The 25,345-nt window shown below is 36.5% G+C and overlaps 1 protein-coding gene and 1 pseudogene across 3 annotated transcripts; both read left to right on the top strand.

Annotated features, from left to right (window-relative positions):
* The first annotated feature begins 323 nt into the window (after positions 1-323).
* The window catches only part of LOC113044024 (nephronectin-like), a 54,155-nt pseudogene continuing 29,133 nt past the window's right edge, over positions 324-25,345 (top strand).
* LOC113044025 (sterile alpha motif domain-containing protein 3-like) lies at positions 17,759-24,990 on the top strand. Of its 3 annotated transcripts, none has more exons than XM_026203615.1 (7): positions 17,759-18,054; positions 18,879-18,918; positions 20,320-20,396; positions 21,657-22,615; positions 22,692-22,850; positions 22,925-23,020; positions 23,796-24,990. In XM_026203615.1, exons 4-7 carry the CDS (start codon positions 21,671-21,673, stop codon positions 24,108-24,110), a joined length of 1,515 nt encoding a protein of 504 aa, XP_026059400.1. In that variant the 5' UTR covers positions 17,759-18,054; positions 18,879-18,918; positions 20,320-20,396; positions 21,657-21,670; the 3' UTR covers positions 24,111-24,990. The 3 variants fall into 3 exon arrangements, with proteins under 3 accessions (XP_026059400.1, XP_026059398.1, XP_026059399.1); XM_026203614.1 differs by having other exon boundaries at positions 17,760-18,054; positions 20,320-20,443; positions 23,796-24,988; XM_026203613.1 differs by lacking the exon at positions 20,320-20,396.

The following is a 25,345-nucleotide window of genomic DNA, read 5'->3' on the forward strand; positions in this document are numbered from 1 at the left end:
GTTGCTTGAATCTTTTTTTTTCCAGAAATTACTAGTAAAGTAATTAATAAAATACGACAAGAAAACGGCACATTCAATTTTAATGCGCAAAAACATAGTATTTGGAGTAAATATATATTACACAGTCATATTAACACTGAATGTTGCATATGCACATATGTAATTACATGTTATATGTGGAATAAGCGCTCCCGTCTCTCCTTATTGGGCGCAGCGCTCGTTCAGAGGAAGTGAGAGAGAGAGAGAGAGAGAGAGAGAGAGAGAGAGAGAGAGACGCGCACAGAGGAGCGCATCGACTCCAGTCCACGGCTCTCCAGCGGAGGAGCGGAGCGGAGCGCACACAGACAGACGCTGCCGGTATTTCGCAGTCAGTGCCTACTGTTCTACCCGCTTCGAAGATTTGAACACTGACGGATCTAAACCTCACCACCCTTCCCTTCCAAACACGGGAGAGCAGCGGCGCGTTTGGATATACGCACCGCACAAGCACGGGGATGTGGATCAGAAAGTTCGTGTTGATTTGGACCTGCTGGATCGCAGTGAGCGCGGACTTCGATGGCAGGTGAGACCTCAGCTGAACGCGTGTGGACGAACCAGTCAATGTGTTTTGGTAGAGTAAACACATTTGAGTTTGTTTTAATAAAAGTAGTTTCCTTTTTAAAGGTGGTTTTAAAGTAAAGTACTTTAAGACTTTCAACACCCTGTCAGATAAGGAATCTCTACAAGTGTTGAGCTGCATTGGGTCATCTCAAGCTAAATGTACAAATATTAAGATGTGTTGGGCTATGGAGGTGTGAGTTTAAAAGTAACAGGGTTGACTGTTTTACCGTTTATATATTATAAGCCATTACTAGATTAATGTGCAGGGGCAAAACATAAAGTGCAAAACACTTTATTTTATTGCTGATATTTATTGAAAGATCCAGTTTTGAATAAGCAGTTGTGTGATTTATGAAATCTTGATAACATGGTTGAGTGTTTAAGATCATCCCTCGACAAGCCTCACAGATAATGTGATACAGATCAAGGAGACACTTGTGCTTGAAGACCTCACATTCTGAAAGTATAATAATGACAGCATTTTTTATCAATAATAATAATAATAATAATAATAATAATTAATCTTTTAATAACAGGGTAGATGGATAACAAATCTAAAATAACCATAGGCATCCTCATGAAGGAAAGCTTTTCCATTTCTGAGGTCATCGTTTACACAAATGCTCAAGATTTGTTTCCACAAAAGTCACTTTTCATGAAATGAGCAAGTAATACTGCAACGCTTTAGAAAGCATAACCGGTGTAAAGCACAATTCAGTTTAGGACGGGTTTAAAGTTTGTGTTGTTACTGTGTTGTCAATAAAACTGTGAACTTGCATCTGTCTGAAGCTGCTCTTAAAGATCTTCACAAATGCAAAATCCTGGCATTCATTCTTTAACTTCAGTAGTTAAAATCAGTAGTTTTGAATACATAAATAGACAGCCGTTTGTAAAGCATGCATGTTTAAGAATCATTCATTCTCCCTCTTTTACAGTCAGTGCACACATTCCCGATTGTTTCGTGCCCTAACATGTAATGTGAAATACGCTGTGAACAGAAACGTGCCAAAGATTCAGATCTGCTTAAAGCTTCATTGATATTAAAGAGGATCATATATCCATGCTCAACATTAACTATGTGCTTCAGTAGAGGTATCTCACTATACATTAAGGCAAGGTTTCTCAGTCATTTCCTACAGGCCCACCTGTGCTGCACATTATAGGGGTCTCACTAAACTGACACACCCAGTGTAGTTCATGAATCCCTCAGCTGGTGAGATGATAGTTGAATTAGATGTGCTAAATAAAAGAGATATTCAACAGCTTTCAAAAATGGCTTGCTGTAGGGAGATTATTACAGTGGTTCATTGATCTCTCCTGTCACATTGTGTAACTGCTTTTAAAGCAAGTTCTAAGTGGCAACTGTCAGCTTATTATGACTCATCGTTGATTGAGTATGTACTGCTGAATCACATCATTTATTATGTAATGCTTAATTATGTCATTAAAGTATGTATTACTTAAATAGGCCTACTCATTAAATATGAAAGGTAATACTTCATGTATTAATAAGTTATGTAAATATGCTGCATACTGAAGTATATAACAATTCACATAAAGTCAACATAAAATCAAACTGTTTACTTTTTTAATGCACATTTTTGGTCTTTATGAAACACCCCCCCCCCTACAATTTTACTCCTATGGAAGAATAGTTCACCCAAAAATGAAAAAGGTATCATGTCATTCCAAACCAGTTTGAATTTCTTTCTTCTGTGGAACAAAAATAAATATATTTTGAAAAATGAAAGCAATTGGGTTCAGTGATGTTTTGGATCCCGCTGACTTTCATTTTATGGTTCAAAATACCTTGTCAAAGAAATTCATACATGTTTGAAAATGAGAGTGAAAGACAGATTTTTTATTTTTCTATGAAGTATCCCTTTTCATTTGGTAATAAAACTTATGGAAATAAAACTGGTTTCGAATAACTTTTCAACATTTATTAACTTTGCAATGATTATTAATGTAATTTTAGTTTGCATAGCCATATAACGTCATGTACTAAGTATGCAATGCCTAATTCCATCATGTATTAATTATGCATCTCCTACTTATGCCATGTATTATGCATCACTTACTTAGGTCATTTATTCAGTTTGCATCACCTAATTACGTCATTTATACAGTATGCATCTCCTAATTACGTCCTTTATTGAGTATGCATCGTTTGTGTCCTGTATTCAGAATGCATCGTCTAATTACGTCATTCATTATGCATCATCTAATTACACTATTTATTCAGTATGCATCACCTAAATACGCCATTGAAGTATGCGTTGCCTAATTACATCATTTATTCAGAATGCATCACCTTTTACGTCATGTATTAAGAATGCCTTGCCTAATTATTTCATTTAAATATGTGTTGCTTAATTGTGTCATGTACTGTATTCAGAATGCATCACATATTACATCATCTAAGTATGCATCGCGTAATTACGTCATATATTCATAATGCATTACCTAATTACGACATTTATTAAGTGCACATTGCCTAATTGCATCATGTATTAAGTATGCATCGTCTACTTGCATCACGTATTAAGTATGCATCACCTACTTGCATCATGCATTAAGTATGCATTGCCTATTTACAGTACGTCACTTATTAAGCGTGTCACCTACTTGCATAATGTATTAAGTATGCATTGCCTAATTACATCATTTATTAATTATGCATAACTTAATTACATAATTTATTAAGTATGCATTGCCTAATTACGTCATGTTTTAAGCATGCATCTCCTAGTTACTTCATTGTTGAAAACGCATGGCTTCACACTGATGCAGTCACCCGGTTCCCACAGGGTGTTGCTCTGAGACACTGGCCACCCAAGTTTGGACTTGTGAATGCAACTCGTGTGGTGATCTTTATGGCATTCTTTGTCTTCTGCTGTGCTGGGAAGCATTTTGTCCTGTTGGCAAGATGAGCAATAGCTGTCCTTCTAAATGGACTGGAAATTTATTCACTGGCAGAAGTACTTTCTGTGTTAAAATTCAAGCTTGGTTCTTTTGCTTCTTCATATTTCCCTTATTTATCATTGCCAGTTGCCCAGAGGCAGAGCACAGCTATGATGCGCTTTCGCGAACACATCCAAACACAGTTAGGGGGACATTAATAATGGGCTTTTGGTACGACATTACCAGCACCATTTTAGAGACATAATGAATAACTAATGCATATTTGTTTGTCATCTATATTTTTCCAAATGACCTTAGCGCGCTCATTTAGTCAAGACTCTGGAATTCATAGCTTTCTATACATTCTAACTTCTCCGTGTCATCCCATACATCATGTGTTTAATGTTTGTGTAACTCACCGACACAATATTGATGATTTTTCCGCAAGGCATGGCTTGCGCTGGCATTTCAGGAGCGGGAGCTGCCCACTGTAATGAACGTGTACATTAACCTGCTGGCATACGTTATTAATTTCAGTCGTGATGGAGTTCGCTTGTCACCAGGGCCATTATTTGCCAATTTGGCCTGCTTATAAACCTGCTTCACTGCCCCGATCTAAATTCATAGAGAGGATATAGTGCATGAGTGCACTGTGAGGGGCCCATTCATTATCTGCAGGCCCTTTGCAGGGGCCGTTAAGCTCCTGTCTAATGGCTTATGCTACACCTGAGGGACGACTCGCTGCTAAACCGACAACTTGTCATTTGCTGACATGATAACAAGAGTAATCAATTGCAGACAGACTCATTAAAGTGTCCAACTTTTTAAACTCTTCCAACTTGGGCTTTTGGACGGTTGAGCAGTGGGTTTCTGTGAGAATGTAAAATCCCTTCATCCCTTATTGTACTAATATTTTTTGTCAACAGTGCCTTGTTACTCCCTCGCATTGTCTTGGGGTACTACACTATGTGCCAGTTTAGAGGGCTTAAATGAAGTCCACATGTCCGGTTGGCCCTCCTTGTTGTCTTTCAGTTGATTTCATCATCTGAATTGTCTTAGGGAGCAGCATTTGACCCCAGTCCTGCAGTTGGCTGCCATGACCAGTGAATGTGCATTTGACCAGAAGTGCATTGGTCAATAAGTCTGTAAATTTACTTTCAGTGTTTATACTGCTCTAGCTCCTAATTGATTTCTAAATTTAAATGCATTCATTTAATATAATTTAATTTTATCGGTTGTGCACAATTGTTTTCAAATGCTCATAAACCTCTCAGAAACTGTGGGAGAGTCCTAAATCCATCCATTCTGTCACAGAGGTGCATTTATTTCAGACTTGTACCTGCTGTGTCGGATTGCCGCTTAGCACCGGATGAGATGGACTTTGCTTGACCGGTGTGTCAGTCTGCAGAGGCATGTATTCTATATTGAGGCTGGTGAATGAAGACAGCTCGACTCTGAAGCGCCTGTTTCAAAGGCGCTTGTCTAATTGTCTGGCAGCCTGTGGAGGTGGCGGAGGAATGTGAAGGGTTGTAATTAAACCCCCCTGCACTTGCACCCGAGCCCGGGTGCGTGTCATCATTCATATACATGTGCAGACGCACAACCGAACCGCATGAACAGTGTCAGACTGCCGCAGACAAATAGAAATGTGCATTTTTCATGACTGAAATGTGCCAGTGCACAGAGATAAAGGCATATACTGCTAATATTCGTGACCTGGTTGCCTTCTTTGAGCAGCCGGGCCGGAATTGCATTATGTAGATATTTGTGGTTTGTTTAATCTGCTAATGCCAGACTGAGCTGGAAATTGAAACTGTGTAATAGCTGCATCTTTAACAAGGTGAGGAAAGACACTTTCTCAGGTGGATGAGGGGTTTGTTGTGACAGCCTTGTTACCTCAGTGAGCACGGCGCCGGTTTCTTGCTGGGCGATGCTCTCTCTCTCTCTCTCTCTCTCTCTTTCTCTCTCAGTTTAGTGTCTCTTTGGATCGGGCCCAAAGTTTGCAGATTGCTGACTGGCACGCAATCACTTGTCTCTGGTGGGGCAAGTGCTGCACACATGGAGATTTGTCTTTCTTTCATTGTCCCTCTCAACTTCTCTTCATTCTTGCTCGTTTGCTTTTTTGTGTTAAGCGCTGAAGGTTATGTGAATCATCTTCTATTGTCAGACACAGTCTTAGTATTGTAAGACGGTGTCCTGAAAAGCTTTCCATCAAGTAATCTTTCAGTCCTCCCTGAAAGTCCAATTTTGGGTGAAAAGGCAGAATAGGAGCCAGTCGGAACATATTTGGTGTTCCACCCATCTGGAGTCCAACCGTGAATGATAGTATGCATTGTGACCCCGCTCTGTCTTGCTCATTATTTTTCTAGACAGTCATTATTCTTTACATCAGTGATTCTCAACTAATGGCTGTTCTGATAGGGTCACCTTCAACTAAATGCAAATAAAAAAAATGCTTCTAACCGTATAACTGTGCATTGTTAGAATAGCTTAATAAATAGCCTTTGCATCTTTTAGCTGAAAATAAGTCTTATATTTTGACTCATCTGATTCTGAATGAAAATCTGTGAAAGCTACTAAAAATGTGATTAAGACTAAAAACGGCTTCACTTTCATTTAAACATAAATTTCTATGCTATTAAGCCGATCTTGTATGTTGTTTTTTGCCTACAGTTAAAACTGAAATATTATGACATACCGTATTATTGCAATTTAAAATAACTGTTCTCTATTTTAGTATATTTTAATATGAAATTAATTCATGTGATGCATAGCTGAATTTTTGGCACCATTGTTCGCATCTTCAGTGTCATGTGATCATTCAGAAATCATTCTAATATGCTGATTAAAAAAAAAAAACATTTCTTATTATTATTATCACTGTTGTGAACACCATTTTATTGCTTAAACCTACTGTTTCCTATCGTTTGTCATAAAGAAGTATATTTGAATACATATATTTTGAATGTCTTTTATACTCTCTTTAATAATAAACAGTTTTAATACTATATTGCCTTTTCCTATGTAAAATCCGCAGCAGAAATAGCTTGTTTTATAGTAGTGTCCTACCTTTTCTCACTCTTGTGTACCCTTAAATAGCCTCGTCAGTAAGGTTCAAATGCCCTTTCATCAACACCAAACCAGTCCTCATAAATATGTATAAAATAATAATCCTCAAAAATGTGTTTGCAATTCACATTTACACTGAATATCCCTCAGCATTCGAATTATAATTAAAATGGCCATTAATCCAAAGCACCATGTTTAAAAACAGGCAATGCTCTGGGTGAAAACAGACACCGGTTAGCTTCTACTCGAGAACGACATCCTCTGTGCATTTTCTAACTGCGTTTAGTTTGATGTTGTCATGGCAAAATCACAAAGGGCTTTGTATTGTTGTGGAGAAATGAGAGTGAAATGAATAAAGATGCATGTGTGGGGGCTTCATGGACAGATGTCCTGCTGTGTGTGCCATCTACACAGATTGACTACAACCTATATATAGACCTATTATTTGGTTATAATTTGGTAATAATTAAAATGCATGTGCACCCCTGGGAACTATTGCAATAAATGACACATTGTGCACCCAAAGTATCTCGCATATGTTTGCAGTCAGTTAAAAGTGATGTTTTAATACACTCAGAGGAGATTATATGTTGGTACATAGTGAGTCTGGCCAGTCTGCCTGTGTGTGTGTGTGTGTGTGTGTGTGTGTGTGTGTGTGTGTGTGTGTGTGTGATTAAATGTATGTTTCAGGTGAGATACAGTGGAGTGACAGGCAGGAGCCTGGACTCAATCCTCTTAACATGCACGCTGTGTCTTTAGAGGCGTTGTGAAGTCTCCTCTCCCTCTCTGAGCTGCACACGCAAACATCTTCCCTTCAGCCTGTCACTCTCATTTAGTGCCACCATCACAGTTTCATACTGGAGTGACTGGCAGCAGGACGGCCCGCATTAGCATTTTCACCGAAGCCGATGCAGCATGTGGGCAAAATTCACAATTCACTTCCTGCCTCACTTGTGTAACGCGTGATTTGAAAAATATATAACAATGCCTAGTAGATTAAATATCTATCTATCTATCTATCTATCTATCTATCTATCTATCTATCTATCTATCTATCTATCTATCTATCTATCTATCTATCTATCTATCTATCTATCTATCTATCTATCTATCTATCTATCTGTCGTTCATCATCTAAGGATGTGAATTTGGCATATTCTAGCACATTTGCAAGTCATGAGCTAACTTCTATTGTTGCTGTTGTCTTATCCATTGCATCAGTCAGCCACCTGAGGTTTTATCTATATTCTCAAAGCTTCCGTTGTACTCAGTGACACAGGTGCCGCAGATAAGACCACTGTGAATTATCATTGCACGGTACCACACCAGAGGCAGATGTTCTCGGATGTTGATGCTGGATACACACACAGAGCCCATGATAAGATGAAGTCTGTCTATGCTCCTGCTGCCTGTAGCTAGAGGGGAGTTATGGGAAATAAGAATGATGTTCTTAGAAGGAGATTTGTTGCATGACCCAACGATGTGAGGGAACAAGACAGATTTTTTGGAAAACATCATATTCTTGGAAACAAAGGCGAAGGGCCGTTTAAAACCGATTTTCCATAAAATGGAAAATAAAGATACAGCTGATGTGCTTTTGAATCTGAGAGTTTCTTGGCAGTGCACACTGGGATTACAGATTTCTTTTTTTTCCGCCAGCAGCGCTCCAAATGTTTTTGTGAAGAAGTAAAACCTTTTAAGGTCTGTGAAAATAAGGAAAAGGGAATGAGCACAGGTCAGATGACGTAACGTAAATGGATCATGGGTAATAGATACAGGGAAAGCACAGCACACAACCTAAAATTAAACTTCGACTTAATACGCCTGGCTGTATTTAAACAGAGAAGACAAAATAAGAGGGAAAATTAATTGAGCTGGTTATATTTCAAATATAATGTCTTTAAAACATTCTCAGTTTTTTATTTTATTTGACCCTATACTGAAGCTTCAGTGATTCTTCCTTGTCCGACAAGTATATGAGCATTGATTCAACAAAAAAAAAAATACATTAAATTTAAGTCAATCATCTTGAAATGTCAATAAATTGATTCTTGATTAAAAAAAATCTTCCAAACAATATATTGCATCAACTTGTAAAATGTAAAAACGTTCAAGTGGATGGATGGATGCATGCATGGATGGAAGGTAATTCTTTGGCAATGTTATTCCCATGTAACTGATTTCTGTGCAGTGATTGGTCAAGGTCTAATCTTACTGTGTCCTGACAGGTGGCCCAGACAGATGGCCTCGACCAATGGGCTGTGTCGGTACGGCGCCCGCATCGACTGCTGCTGGGGGTGGACACGTGTCTCCTGGGGCCAGTGCCAGCGTGAGTAACTGCTGCTTTAGGGGTGAACAGTGCTGTGGGGGGCCAGCTAAGGGTGCTTCTAGACTTCCATGATGCTGTAACCTTCTTTTAGCCACTTAACAACAGCACGGCACAGCAAGTCACCAGTTCCCATTTGTGAAATGCATTTGAATAACTTAACAAAATTGAACAAAACCTCTGTGGACAATATTCAGTATTTGGTCCTAAGTTTGGCATAATGTTTGACATATTGATTTCCGGGGTCCATTTGATTCCAACACACACTGTAGAATGAACTGGTGACTTGTAATGCCCTCACTGAAGCGGTAGCTGCAAGGTCAGATCACGTGGGCTGGAAATAAGCAAGACTACATCCCGGGACATAATGATTCTGAATTTCATGCTAACTAACTGGGTTAGACGTAAGAAAATACCTGGCAGTTGTCCGCTTTGTCTGGAAGATATTCTGCATGACACCCAATATTATGTGGTTCAGTCATTTGGAATAATTAAAAGGTACAATGAGCAGTTGCTGCAACAGCACCACATTCCTGCAGGATTAGTTTGAAGTCTAAAAAACTCCACTTGTTAATAAAAAAAATAATTTAAGGAAAAAATTTAGAAAAGAAAATTAAATAAGAGAAGCAAGTATTAAAAATGAAAAAAGGATCACATAAATATTATTAAACCAAACATAAATAGAAATGACAAAAGCATTCTTATTCATAGTCTTAATCTTAGTCTTTGTCTTATTCTTATTCCTAAATTTAGTTTGTGATTACATTACCCGTAATGCCCTATATTAAAAGTATTAAAAATGATAAAAATGATCACATTGTTATTATTATTATCAAAAATGTAAATACAAATAACAACAATAACATTATTATTATTATTATCATTATATTTTTTATTGTTGGTTATTTGTTGTTGTTGCTGTTGTCATTTTATTTAAGTTAAATGTTGTTTGTCATTACATTACCCATAATGCCCTTAGTTGGCGCTAGTGTGGTTTGTGCCAGATCTGTAATGTGAGGTCCCTAAAGAAAAGTGCATTCATCTCACACTAGAAGTGATGAGGCCTCTCAAATCTTTCCCAGCATTAATCACATAATGATTTTCAAGTAGGGATTAGCTCATTTTATTGCGTTATTATCATGGAATCAGAGGATGTGCTTCCCCTGCTCATATTAATAGCGTCTTATGCTTCATTTATCAGCTTCCATATGTTCGCTACAAACCTAAAAATGATACAGCATGCTTCTGAGCGAATGTTTGACTGCATCACCAAACGGAAGCAGTCTAGTGATGATTCAAGGGCTATTCCGTGATGCATGATGGTATTAGCGGGACAATGTATGGGGCAGCCTGACAAACGCGAGATTCTCCGCATGGCTTGTGCACTTGATAGCCCAGCTGTTGCCTTTGCCACAGAATTGCAGATTGTCTGGGGGCCACATGCTGAGGGGCTCCAAAAGCTGACGCTGATGCTTTATGCTTGTAGAGTGCCGTTGTTCTGACCATATTTTGTAACATGAAGCAATGTTTTCTTTGTGTGACTGTTGTACGGATGTGTGCAAATGTCTCTCACACTTCACATGACCGAGGTGCAGTATTCTTTGCCCAACGAAGACTGTATTTTATGAGTATGCCTGACACAGACGGCTGAGAATGGTAATTGGAAGTAAATAAATATGCACAATGGGCGGCGAACCCACGATTTTATCCTCTATCACGGACGGCAAGGCTGCCAGCAGCTGAACTCGCAATTTTGGCAGAGAATAGAAAGAGCGCGGGGGGACTTCGAGGGCTCCATCATGACTGATTACGGGATCGCTGCATCTCACATCTTCGATGAAATTGCTGCGGTTTGTTTTGGCCGGTTGGTGATCATATGGAGTGAAGATACACATGGAGAGTGAAGGCCATAATGAATGCATCCCCCGAACACAGACTCCTCTGGGAAAGTGAAGTGCTCGGCTCCGAAACGCTTTTCAAATATTCATCCAGTCAAAGGTTTCGCTAGGCGCCGAACTCATATCTGGCTCCATTCACAGCGCAATAACAGGAACATGAAGCTGCAATATTTGACTGGTCTCCAAACAGCTGGTTTAGGGGGCAGCCCTGGGTTTCGTGGGCTGAATTGGTGATTAAGATTAAAACCTCGCACAGCCGAAATTAGATTCATAACACTCATAACACCCTAATCATCTAGAGTTAACAAGATCTCAAGCTGAGGATGAGTTTTGATGAAGTTCCTTGTTGTGTGGTGAAATATCTGAAGGAAAAAGGCGGCAGGACATCTTGGACTGTAATCTCTCTCTCTAAAAGCTGGATTTTAAAGGAACGTTGTGGGTTCAATACAACTTAAGCTCTATCAACGGCTTTCATGGCATAATGTGGATTACAACAGATGATCATTTCGACTCATGCCTCAGGTTAAAAAACAGCAAAAATCATAGTTACACTGGAAGGCCATAAGGACAAGCAGTCTACATTAAAATATGCATATTTTCGGTTAAAAAAATTAGGGTTAATATGCTTTTTTTCCCTTTATATGATCAAAAGTAATGGTATAAGACAATTACAGTAAGTTAAATTAAGTTTTTTTCAGTCCATCAAAGAATCATCAAAGAACAAAGATATTAAGCAGCACAACTGTTTTCAGCACTGATAATAAAAATAAATGTTTTTTAAATCAGCATGATTTCTGAAGGATCATGTGACACTAAAGAAAGGAGTAATGATGCTGAAAACTCTGCTTTGCATCACAGAAATCAATTACATTTGCAAATATATTAGCATAGAAAACTGATATTTTAAATTGCAATAATATTTCACAGTTCTAATGTTTTTACTGTATTTTTTTTCGAACATATGAAGTTTTTTTGTTGCTAATTATGGCATTTTCCACACAATACATGAAATACATTGGTAATATAGTTCTTCCACCTAGAAGAGTAATCCCAAATCAAAAAGTGCTGTTTTTAACAGAATAAGTTGCGTGAGTGTCTTATCTGAACACCCTTTAATAATCAGTTTGGTGAATCCAAATTTGAGCTCCAGTCAATATCAGAACAAGGTTATGATTCAGTTACATGGTATATATTAAATTACTATGGTTTTTTCTTGAGAGTAATGTAAGCTGTGTGAGCGGCCGTCACTGCTGCTGCCAAAAGCATTGGTTAATTAGAAGTAATTGTCCCTCATGAGGACGGGTAAGGTCAGGCAGGACAAGGTGGGTGATGCTATCAGAGAACAGGATTTAAGAATTGAACATCGATCTGCAAGGCCAACTATACTGTTCCTAAGCTGCTCCCCAAATACCAGCTCAGCAAAGCATTGCTCAAATGTGTGAGCATCAGTGGTTCACAGGGGAGTGAGGAACTGCAAAGAAACCTTTGTTACAGAGGCAGCCTTGCCTGGGCAAGAGAACAGAGAACCAGAGGAGTGCAACTCTGCTTTGTGGCTCAATGAATCCAACTTTGAAGACTTTTGGTTTAATTTTGCAAACAGTTTGAGCATTGTTGGACAGTGCTTTGATGTTTTGCACTTTGCAACACATTTAATGAATTATATGTAATATGTTCTTCTAATTTTTTTGAAATTCAGATTTTGGTTTGAGGTGGGTCTTTTTTATGTTTTTGAAATCTAATGCTCTAATCTAACATCTCTCATGCTTATAAGCATTACAATACAGTAAAAACAGTAATATTGTGAAAATATTATTACAACTTAATTAGTTTTCTGTTTTAATATATGTGACCCTGCAGCACAAAACCAGTCTTAAGTAGCACAGATATATTTGTAGCAATAACCAACAATACACTGTATGGGTCAAAATGATAGATTTTTCTTTAATGCCAAAAATCATTAGAGTATTCAGTAAAGATCATGTTCCATGAAGATATTTAATAAATTCCCTAATGTAAATATATCAAAGCTTAATTTTTAATTAGTAATATGCATTGCTAAGAACTTCATTTGGAAAACTTTAAAGGCGATTTTATCAGTATTTAGATTTTTGTGCACCCTCAGATTCCAGATTTTCAAATAGTTGCATCTCGGCCAAATATTGTCCGATCCTAACAAACCATACATCAATGGAAAGTTCATTAATTCAGCTTACAGGTGATGTATGAATCTCAATTTGAAAAAAAAAAATCATAAAATTGACTAAAATTGACCCTTATGACTGGTTTGGTCCAGGGTCACATATTTTAAAATGTAATTTATTCTTTGATGCAAAGCTGAATTTTCAGCATCATTCCTCCAGTCTTCAGTGTCACATGATCCTTTTGAAAATATTCTAATATGCTGAATTGCTGCTCAAGAAACATTTCTTATTATTATATAATACAGCTGTGCTGCATAATATTTGCCTCTACTTTATTTATTTATGTTTGATGATTCCTTGATGAATACAAAGTACAAAGAACAGTATTTATTTGAAATGTGTATTTATTTAGTGCCATTTTGATCAACTGAAGGCATAATAAAAAATATTAGTTTCTTTAAAATATATATATACTCTCAGAAATAAAGGTACAAAAGCTGTCACTGGGGCAGTACCTAATTGTGTATATGCATGAATACATTATGAGAACATGTGAAATGTGAGTGACATAATGCTTTGTGTATGTGTGATTGTATGTTATGCATTTGTAATGCTTGTCCAGCATGGCTCCCATGTAATGTTTTCATCTCACATTTGGACCAAGCTTCCTTCTTTTTTTTTTTTTTTTGTCTGGCCGTTTGTTTTGCAGCTCTCTACGTCTTAACCCGCAGAGTATTCGGGATGAGGTGCCAACCCCAAGGTTAGCGCCACATCATATTTCCTTTGCAATCATCTTGCCTGAGCGTCATTCAGAGCATGCATCCGCTGAATCCCGAGTTCCCGTTTATTTATAGCCCCCCACACGCGCTCCTCCTTTGAGAATATCCTGATATCCTGTGAACACTTTACACCTGCTCCTGCCACCATATGAATATCTGGACCCTCTAGGATATTTGGATATCACTGTTTATATTCACTTATTTGTTTGCTCCCCAACGTAAACCTCAAAGGGTCTATCATCAAGAGTGTTTTTGGTCGTTTTAATACTTTTATTTACAGCATGTGAGAGAGAGGACAGGAAATGGAGAACGGAAACAGGAATTTTTGCAAGCCAAATATAAACTTGCATCACCCATAAAGCAGCTAAATGTCATCCATCTATTTTTTTGTGGGTAACTTAGAATGGATAACACATGTCCCAAGCAAAATAAACAAGAAGGGGAAAGGGGAAATTTGTTCTGTAAAGAAGATTAACATGATTAACATGACATGATTTTGTAGTGCTAGAATTTTTTTTAACATGAAAGTTAAATATATTAATAATAGATTAATAATATATACATAGTGTGTATATATATATATATATATGTATTAATATAAATATTAATGTGATATGAGTGAGTTAATGTGATATGAGTGATGTATTACACACACATTTTATATAATTTCTTTATTCACATTTATACATTCGCTTTATTTGTTTTATGTGTATTTAATTGTATTTATTTATTCACATATTTTAGGGTAATTATAGTTTATTATATAATTTTTATGTTTAAGATAAATACAATGTAATGAATGGTAATATACACAGGTGTGCGCAAACACACACACACACACACACACATTTATTACGGAAAATTAAATAAAAAAATATATTAAATATTGAAAAGTGAATTATACAGTATATGTATTGCACACATTTTTTTATATAAATTTTTATCTCTTATTTTGTCTATTTATTTACATATTTTAGGATGTAATTGTAGTATTTTTTCAGCTAAAGGTAAATACAATTCAATAAATACATTATATAATATATACAATTCAATAAATACATTTTATATATATATATATATATATATATATATATATATATATATATATATATATATATATATATATATATATGTGTGTGTGTGTGTGTGTGTGTGTGTGTGTGTGTGTGTGTATATATATTTAGCCATTTTGTAATTTATTGTTTCATTTATTGCTTCATTTAGTCATTAATTTGTTAAATAATTTGATTAATCCATTAATAATTTATAGAATTATCTATATGTATCTAAACAAAGACAACATTTACAATCAGTCAAATATCTGAGGATGAATGACAGGTTTGGCACAAACCACTAGGCTAGGTCTAAACAAGGGGTTATTGATCTTTCCTACTCCTACTAGAGAAATCATTATTAGCCTTTCAAATTCTTAGTGCGACTTATTCTGAATCAGATTCCTCAATTCTGCTTTCTGGCATATGTCTGTGAAGCTGCCGTCCGCTCATGCGGCGTCGGAGCGCATGGATTGATAGGTATGCTATGCCGAGAATGAAAGTCTCCGGGGATGGAGGAGCACTTGTGCCAGTCGTTTTGAAGCCAGCGGGACCATTTGATGTGGTTTGTCAATAAAGGGGACTTCCTTTGGCCCATTTCGCCTGTGGTTTGCGTTCCAAGCGCCGGTATTCACTGAACCGGACCGCAGCAGATAGGTTTCCCTTTAAAGCCCCTTCCTTAAGCTCTTCATTCGTCAGCACTTAAAAATATAACCAATGCCTGTGATCACACGGCGTCCCGCCTGGATTAATCCATGATTTCATCACATTTGATAACTGTCTGGACGGCGAGATAAGGCAGCCGCCCGGATAAACTCTCAATGTCAGAGAACTGTGCCTCTTTCCTTGTTTGTCCCCTGCCAGCTGAGGCTTTACCACCAAATTAGGGCCCGTGTTTGTCCTTTTGTGTTTTAACCTCAGGGTTTGATCTCACTGCTCAGCCTCCATATTGAATAACGCAGGTTAAAACCGAGGTGAACATGTACCTTGATAAGCTTACTCAGTCTAATAAGGTAGAATGAGACGGGATGATTCTTATCTCGCAGTTTTTATTTTTTGCCAGAGTGGGCTAAAGCCTTTCCGCCTTCCTGCAGTGTGAACGGGATGAAAATAGATATGTGTGTCTTTAATCTACTGTACACACCAGCAGGATCCAGTCTTGCATTCACCATCATGGGTCCAGTGGGCTTTGAGTTGCAAAGACCTCAATGTTTAAGTCTTAGTCATATTGTCACATGTTTGTGTATTTGTGGTGTATTCTTAGCTCCTCTCTCATTGTGAGAATGGCACCAGTGAGGAACATTAACAGCTCTGATAGGTCTCCATACTTGGAGACTCAATGAAGCTTTGAATGAAAATGAGTCTCAGCTGACTGCAGACTCGGCTATGAAGCAGTGTTGAGAGTCCTGCTGTAAGCCTGGTCTGGTCTGGTCTGGTCCAGTCTAATGTCACAGACGTACAGCAGCTGGTGTTTTGTGTTACAGTGTACAGATCAAACTGTGCACACTCAGGCCCCATAGAATAAGACTGCAAATGAGTCTGGAAAATATGTGCTGCACTACAGGGGATAAAGTAGCTCGGCTAAATAGGAAACCTCTTTTGAATACACTACCTGTCAAATATTTTTTTTATAATATTTTTTGTTGAAAGAAAGTCTTAAATTTCCACCGAGGCAGCATTTATTTAATCAGAAACACAGTAAAAACTGTAATATTGTGAAATATTATAACAATTTAAGAGTAATTTGAATATATTTTTAACTATTATTTATTCCTGTGATATCAAAGCTTCATTCCTCCATCTTCAGTGTCACATGATCCTTCAGAAATCTGATTTCCTGCTCAATGTGTTATCAGTTTCATTAGTGCTTCATTATAAATGGTTTTTATTATTGACGAGACTAAAATTAGTTTTTGTTGCTTACAATTTTTGTGATAAATTTTACATATTCAAATAAAAAAATAGTTATTTAAATCATAATGAATAATAATATTCCATTTTATGACAGTTTTTTTTAACTGTATTTTTGAGCAGATAATGTGGCCTTGGTAAGAGTCTTCTTTCAAAAACATAAAAAAAAAACTTTGAGCGGTAGTGTACACAAAAACAAAATAAAAGTAAAATAAAAGTAAAAGAATAACTATTGATTTATTATATAATAATATTTTTAATGTTAAATCTAATCCTGTTTTTAATTAATAAATTAACACCCACACACACACACACACACACACATACCTCTCTTGCCTCTGTTTATTCATACTGGAGATCCATTTTGTGGCATATATATATATATATATATATATATATATATATATATATATATATATATATATATATGCATGCAAAATGAATTAAATAATCTTAAAAAATCTTTGACATTTACTGTTAATAAATATTTGTAATTTTAATAGTAAAAGACTGTAAAAATCTTTTTAAAAATACGGTACAAATGTCGAATGGTTAGCAGCAAGTTCCCTCTCTACACATGGTAAATTACTTTAACTGATCTAATGTGACATTTTAGTTTTACAATAAAACACTGTTAAATGTACAGATTTTAGGAGTAAAAACTAATTTATCTTATACTTTAAAGTGTTTCCTTACATTTAATGGTATTTAGTTTGTTGTCAGTTATGTACAGTAGATTTTTATGTTACACACAGTGTTGTTAAATGAATGTTTATTGCATTATTTTAGTGCCGTGTGTTACCATGAGAGTAGTATAAAACGGTAATTTGCCTCTTTTTCTACTATTTTGAAAATGCAGATCCTAAATTTACCCCGTATCAACTCTGAGGTTGTTTTCCTCCAGTCTAGATCTCAAAGGTTTCTGATGTTGCTCAGCTCTGGGCTGTTTCCCAATCCAAATGTGAGATTTAATGAGTCATAAAGCAGAAGTGAGGTGGACCGTGTCCCAGGTTCATTAAAATGACCAAAGCAAACAATGAATTATTGATGTACACTGTAAAATGTAATTGCTGAGCTTACTAAAATGATTAAGTAAACTTAACTTACTTTATTAAGTTTTTTGATATTACTTAGTTTAACTAAGTAATTCCAACTTTTTCCCCACTCAAAGTGCTTAAACTCAACTTGTTCATTTAGCTCAACTTAAAAGTTTAAGTATTGTGAATGCACCAGATATACAGTAGGTGGCGATAATACTCCAAAGGAGTGAGAGATCATTAATTGGACGAAGAAGAAGACGACTGCACATGCTAGTTACTTGGTTCAGATAGCAGGTTCATTAATTTGCACGTGGCTGGATAAGAGAATGATAAGGTGAGTCTCATTTTTTATAGTTTAACTGCTACATTTTCATTACAAAATAATAATATATCAATCAAAGTTCATAAACAGTAATATTTTGTTAAAATATTTATATAAAATCGATGGATGACGTTGGATTGCTCTTAGCAATCTAATAATTGGTAATCGTCTCGCTTTAAAGATAAACGTGTTTTAGGTCAACAGACAAGTTTCAGAGGTGGATAGAGTAACAAAAACTTAAGTAAAATACAAGTTACTGTGTAAATGATTAGTTGAAGCTATAGTCTTAATAATTACTTGAGTAAAATGTATGCAATGGAAAAGTAACACGTTTATAATTAGTGTTGATGTCGTTTATATATAAACAACGGTTTTCAGATTAGGGATGGACGAGAGAAGCTCTTTACACGTGTAACGTTACTCATACCTGCAATTGAACATTTGAGCATAGTATACAGGATTTTTGCCTTGTGTTCTAAAATAAATACAATAATGTGTAAGGTTATATATTCTGTAAGCACGTGTGTCTAAGCGACGTTTTTTTCTTGAGACTAAAAACTCATTCTGATTTTAAACACCTCACGTGCCTTCAGACCATATACTGAACAAATTAGTGATTCGTGAGCCAGTTTAAATCGTCTTTCTCTGTTGTCTTTTCAAACGAATCGACACGAAAACCATTAATTTAATGCCTTAAAATGCAAAAGAATGTTAAATAAGAGGTGCTGCAAAGAAACCAATATTTTATACAAGTTTTTAAAGTGGATGCTAAAAATTGTTTTTACAAATTGCTTGTTATTAATCCATATACTTTAACTCTGTTAACTTTTTTGCAGAATGTTTCTTTGAAGAGTGCAGTGGACATGCAGTGGAAGTGTAAGTTCTGTGTTTATTTCTGTGAAAAGAGAGCTCTGCTATTGAAGCATTATCGGATTAAACATGGAAGCTACACAAGAACCAACCAAATTCCTTGTCTTCACACAGACTGTTTGTGTTCTTTTAAATCATTCAATGCTCTAAAAGTGCATTTAACAAGAAATCACTCTGAAAATGCAAAACAAACAAGTGGATCAGAACCAGCACCTTTGATATTTCATTGTCCTCTCTGTGAATTTAAAGAACCCTGCACAGAATCCTTGTTTTTCTGCCATTTGCGTCAACATCTGAAAAATAATGAAATGGTTCAGTGCCCATACAAAGACTGCAATTTTGAAAGCAGAATTTATTCCACATTTAATGCTCATAAAAGTAAGCAACACCAGTTTAGCACGCAGAGGAACTTAAAGCCCAACATTTTAGTGGAGTTGCAAAATATTGCTGCCGATTTACAGCAAGATGTTACACAAAGTACAGCTTCTTGCTATGATTCAATTGATTCTACAGAGTTTGGCCAGGATGAATATGAAGAAGGTGACCCAAATCAAAGTCTAGATGATTTACAGAGACAACTAAAGCATAATTTAGGATTGCTTTTCCTTAAGATGCAAACCATTCTGCATATATCTGATGCAGCAGTACAAGAAGTAATACAACAAATTACTCAGATTTTTCTTCTGTCAAGGCCACTTTTGAGTAATGGCATTCAACAGATTTTAAATCAACATGAAATCACTTATAGTGATAATGTTTTGAAAGAAATTGTGAAAGTTGTCACAGAAAATAATCTGCTCTTAAAAATGACTGAGTCTGGTGAGCCTCTATCTACCATCAGTAAAAGAGCATCATACTTTGAGAAAGAATTTCCAATAGTTATGCCAATAGAATACAAACTCGACAAAGAATCACAGTCTTTTGCATATGTGCCAATCTTGAACATGTTACAGCTGCTTTTAAACCGATCAGAGGTCCTTGATAAAGTTCTTGCTCCCGATGGAAGTGCATGTGGAATTAGTTCCTACAGAGATGGCACTAACTACTCTGAGAATCCTTTTCTGATGGCAGAAAAATGTAGGATTTTACTTACCCTCTACACTGATGAATTTGAAATTGCCAACCCTCTCGGCACTTCAAAAAAGAAACACAAGATGTTCAGTGTTTACTGGGTCCTTGCCAATCTTCCCTCTAAGTATCTGTCTTCTCTTCATGCAATTCAGTTGGCAATCTTATGCAAAGCTAGTGCAGTGAAACGGTGTGGATATGAAAAAGTCCTACACCCTCTTGTTCAAGATCTGAAAACATTAGAGAAACATGGCGTCTTTGTAGAGCGGTTAGGAGAATGTTTATTGGGAACTGTTCTCTGTGTGTCTGCTGATAACCTTGGTGCCCACTCCTTGGCAGGATTCCAAGAGAGTTTCATTGTGGAACACCCCTGTCGCTTCTGTATGGTGAAGAAGAGCGAAATCCAACAAAGAGAGGTACGGACAGGAGCATTTGAATCCAGGACCAAGCTAAATCACGAAAGGCAAGTTGAGGAAGTTTTAAAAGATCAGAGTTTGGTTAAACAGTATGGTGTGAAAGGTAGTTGTGTCTTCAGAGAGCTAGACTATTTTCACACTATCGGCGGCTTTCCACCTGACCTCATGCATGATCTCTTAGAGGGTGTCATACCCGTTGAAATGGCAATGTGTCTTAATGATTTGATCAACAAAAAGTACATTACTCTTGACTACTTAAACAGAACAATCAAGCAGTTTCCATACAAATTCATGGACAAGACTGATCAGCCTCAAACTATTCCAGTTGCCTTTGCCTCTAGAGGCACAATTGGTGGTAATGGCCATGAAAATTGGGCACTTCTAAGACTTCTTCCCCTCATGATTGGATTTGATATCCCAGAGAACGATCCATCATGGGAGATTTTAATGCTTTTGAAAGACATTTTGGAACTGGCGACGTCCTTCAGATTCACTGAGGAAACTATTGATTTCCTTGGGGATAAAATTTCAGAGCATAGAGGTTTGCTTTTAACAGCATTTCCTCATTTTGCATTGCGTCCCAAACACCATTACATTGAGCATTACCCACAACTTATACGAATGTATGGGCCTTTAAGAGATGTCTGGACAATGCGTTTTGAAGGCAAACATAAGTTCTTCAAGCAAATAATTCGTGACACAAAAAATTTCAAAAATGTCCCTCAAACTCTGGCAGTCCGACATCAAAGAATGATGGCGTACCACATGGATTCAATTTCTTTTTTCAAGCCTTCTGTGCAGATGGAAAAAGTTGCAGTTACACTGATTTCATCTTTTCCTGAGAATGTTCAGAATGTTCTTCAGAACAACTTTGGTGCTCAAAGCACTGTCCTTGTTACATCCTCAGTATGCATTGATGGTATTAAGTACTGTCCTGATGTAGTTGTTTCTGTCGGCTCCTGTTCAGGTCTTCCTGATTTCAGGCAAATTGTTAAAATTGTAGTCATCAACACAGATGTTTTGTTTGTGTGCAAAGAACAGACAGCGTGGTACACTGAGCATCTGCGTTCCTATGAATTGTCCAGCCATGTACCACTTATGTCAGTCATTAAGCTGTCTGATTTGAATGACTTGTTTCCACTGCCAACCTACAAAATACAAGGCAGGATATTTGTTACAATTAAACACTTCATCTTGTGCTGAATGTTGTCTGGGGTCTAATACTGAAAATTGTGGATGTTTTCTCAAATTATTTTTTAGGTCCACATGACATAATGGAGACAAGAACTGTTTTAAGAGTGATTGTGACTGACAATGATATACGGAAGGTCACACTTCCTAGCAAACCACAAACCCTGGACTCCCTGATTGAACAGCTTGGGCAGCATCTTGATCTTCCATACACGTTCTCTCTTCAGTATGAAGACGCTGATTTTAACAATGCACTTGTTAACCTTACTGACATTGCAGATTTACCTGAGAAGCCCACTTTGAAGGTAATCTCTCTTGTGACATCACCTACACCGAGCCAGGCTGACACCGACATTATGTCTGTTACCTCTCAAGAAGAGTCACCTCTTACACGCCAGGATCCATGGCCAGAAACATTTGAAATTCCCAGCTTTTCCGTGAATGTGGAATACAGACTGCGCCAGGGAAACCTTTTGTTTATGAGAGATAAGACATACTTGCAAGTTCCCAGGGACATGAAACATGAAGTACTTGAAAAGCTTGCCGAGGCCATGTACAAATTTAAAGCATATCCCCGTGAAGAAGATTTCAATGATGTTGCATCGGCACTTGTCAAAAAACATCCATGCCTTTTTGAACCAGGCTCCTCCACTGGATGGAACGGATGGAAAAACAGTATAAAGTTTAAAATGGGTAATTACAGGAGCAAACTAAGGAGAGCTGGATGCACCGATGTTCTTGTTAATTCAATGAAAAGAGGGAGCCAAGATTCTCCAAGAAATGTCAAGAAACCCAAACGATTCGAGATAAATTTTCTACCCAATATGCCTGCTGGTGAAAATGAAAGCAGCATGGAATCAAAACGATTAGAAATTGTGGAGGAAATGAAGAAACGACATCCAAGTTCTACACTGATAGCACAGTACATGGACATAACTTTTTCGCTAAGAAGAAAAGAGTTGGTTGAAAAGGAGCCTTCAGTAAAAGAGACTTTACAAAGATGGCCAGCACTCTTCAGGGAAAGTCAGGTAATTAAGACACATTTTATCTAGGGCATGTAAAAATGTTTCAAGTCTTAATGTGTTTTTGTTCTCCTTTTCGTAGATTATTGCTGAGTTCAACCGGATAACAAGCAAAAACCTCAAGCAAGAATTCTTCTCAGCCCTTGATAAAAATACTTCTCGTTTTCTGGAGATTTTTGAATCCAAGAAAGGCACAGCTGGAAAAAAGCTCTCAGAGTATCTAATACAAATGAAGTCTGCAGTAAGTGTTTTTTGTCAAGTTTAAAGTGATCTGTTTTCACTCTTGATCTTGATGTTTTATGTGTTATTTGTTAGAACATCACTGATGTCACTGCTCGACGGACAGCAGTTCTCCGTGGTCTTGCAGTCCTTCTTGGAGAAGACACTACAGACTTCTTCAAAACATGTTTTGTAAGTATTCTAATTTAATATCTTTTAAAAAATGCTACAAGAAAGATCTCCCAATTTTTGTGTCAGCATTACGTTTATTTAAGAGATCTTATATAAAGTACATAGAAGATAAATAAAATGCAAGTAAAATATATTCTTTGTTTTCCATAACATTTGATCAAATCTTAAAATGTGGATGAAACTGTTTTCAAAGTATAAAAATCTCATATAGAATAGTGTCTTGAATTTTCCAATTCAATTTCAATCCAACTACTCTGCGCAAAGAGGTCTCTATATTTAGCCATTCTTTACCTATGTCCCGTGACAGTTTTAGCAGCATCCCTTCTCCACTCTATCGCTTCACTCTCTGCTGGTATATACGGTTTCAGCAGTAACAACAAAAACAAACTCCTTTCGATGACCAATAATTATTGTTAAATAATAAATTAAACATTAAAAGGATAGGGAAAGGATCTCATTTTGTTACAAACTTGTATACATTTTTGTTCTGATGAACACGAGGACATTTTGAGGAATGTTTGAAACCAAACCGATCATGGGATGGATGTAACTGTTTTACTAAAAAGATATTGTTATTAAATGTTTCAAAGATGCTTTTGCTGAAAAGGTCCAAATTATCACTGACAATTCCCACTGAAGCCCTGTTACAAATAGTTACTTCAAGAACTAATAACAGCACCTTAAGCAGTTTAAATTTTTAAAAGGAACATGCACTTGTTTGCGTTTGCAATATAAGAATGTATTTTAATATTGCTTTTCTTTCTTTCTTTCTTAGGATATTGATATTGTCACACCTCAAGTATCAATAGGAATTCTCACTGTGGTGCCAGAGGACAGCCCCATGTCTCCACAAGGTTTGCCATTGGAGGTCACTGATACAGCAATCATTTTGGAGGGTCTTATAGCAATGGATGGACTTGAGAATGTTCCACATGCCATGTGTTTTGTTTTTGGACTGATCTATGCTTTAAATATGGAGTACCCTTCACAGCTTAAATACACTTTTGAGTTCATTCAAAGGGTTTTTCTTTCCCTGGGGCACAAATCTCTCAAGCCAAAACTGCAATCACTAAAAAACCTACTGTTTTAATGTTTTTTTTGTTTTTTTTGTTTCTGATTGCAGAAACAAGTCTGGTTACTGTAGGTTTGTTTTTTGCGTGTATGTTTCTGATGGCAGAAACAAGACCATGTTACTGTAGGTCTGTTGCAGCATTTTTTTTTTTTTTTTAATCAGTCACCTGCCAACCTGGATACAAAACAAAAACTCCAGTCACTAAAAGCTTTGTAGTCAAGAATTTGTTCAATATATTTTTAATTGCAGAAACCAATTGGTCTATTGTTGCCTTCTGGGTGTTGTATCCAGATTGATGGGTGACTGATTAAAAATCTTAATACCTGCAACTTAACCTTGATGTTTTTATCTGTTTTTGTTTTATGCTTCTGATGGCAGAAAAAGACCATGTGATTGTAGGTCTGTTGTTGCACTTTTGCAATGTTGTTGATGGATGACTGATTAAAACAAATGTTTTATTTAAAATCTTAAGTGTTTGCAGAAACAAGAACAAAAACAAAACTCTAATTGCTGCATAAATTGGATGTTTTGGTCAAGGTGTGTTCTTTGTGTTTCTGATGGCAGAAACAAGACCGTGTTGCAGTAGGTCTGTTGTTTAATTTTTTTGGTATAGTTTTAATCGGACACCTTCCAACCTGAATGCAAAACCAAAACTTTTAGTCAAGATGTTTGTTAGTAATAACAAAGATTTCGTATTGTGTCTGTTGCATTTAGGGTGTTGTATCCAGGTTGATGGGTGACAAATCCCTATACCCACAACAAAAATGTTTTAATCGGTTATCTGTGTGCAGTAACACAAATGTTTTATTGTAGGGTTGATTAATTGGTTATTTTAATCACTCACCATCAACCCTTTTTTGCTTTAAAAAACAATTTTGTACACGGTTACATTAAAATGAATGTTTTGACAAACTTTTTTTGCTTTACTCGTTTTTGTTAGTTTAGCTTACTTAAAAATGTGAGGCAATCGGTTTCCTTAAATTTACTAGTAAAGTGAACACTAATAATAAGTTAACTCAACTAATGCTTTTGAGTCACCAGTACTTAATTGTACTTGATGTTTAAGTTTAGTCTACAAATACTATTTAGTTTTGCCAACTTAAAATGAATACTATACTTTACTTAATGAATAAGTTTAGTTTACAAATACTATTTAGTTTTACCAACTTAAAAGTAATACATTAGTTTACTTATAAATTTAAGGCAATCGGTTTCCTCACTTTTTTAAGTTAACTCAACTTATTACATTTTAC

The sequence above is a fragment of the Carassius auratus genome, chromosome 26 (genome assembly GCF_003368295.1).
Source record: "Carassius auratus strain Wakin chromosome 26, ASM336829v1, whole genome shotgun sequence".
NCBI classification, from domain to species: domain Eukaryota; kingdom Metazoa; phylum Chordata; class Actinopteri; order Cypriniformes; family Cyprinidae; genus Carassius; species Carassius auratus.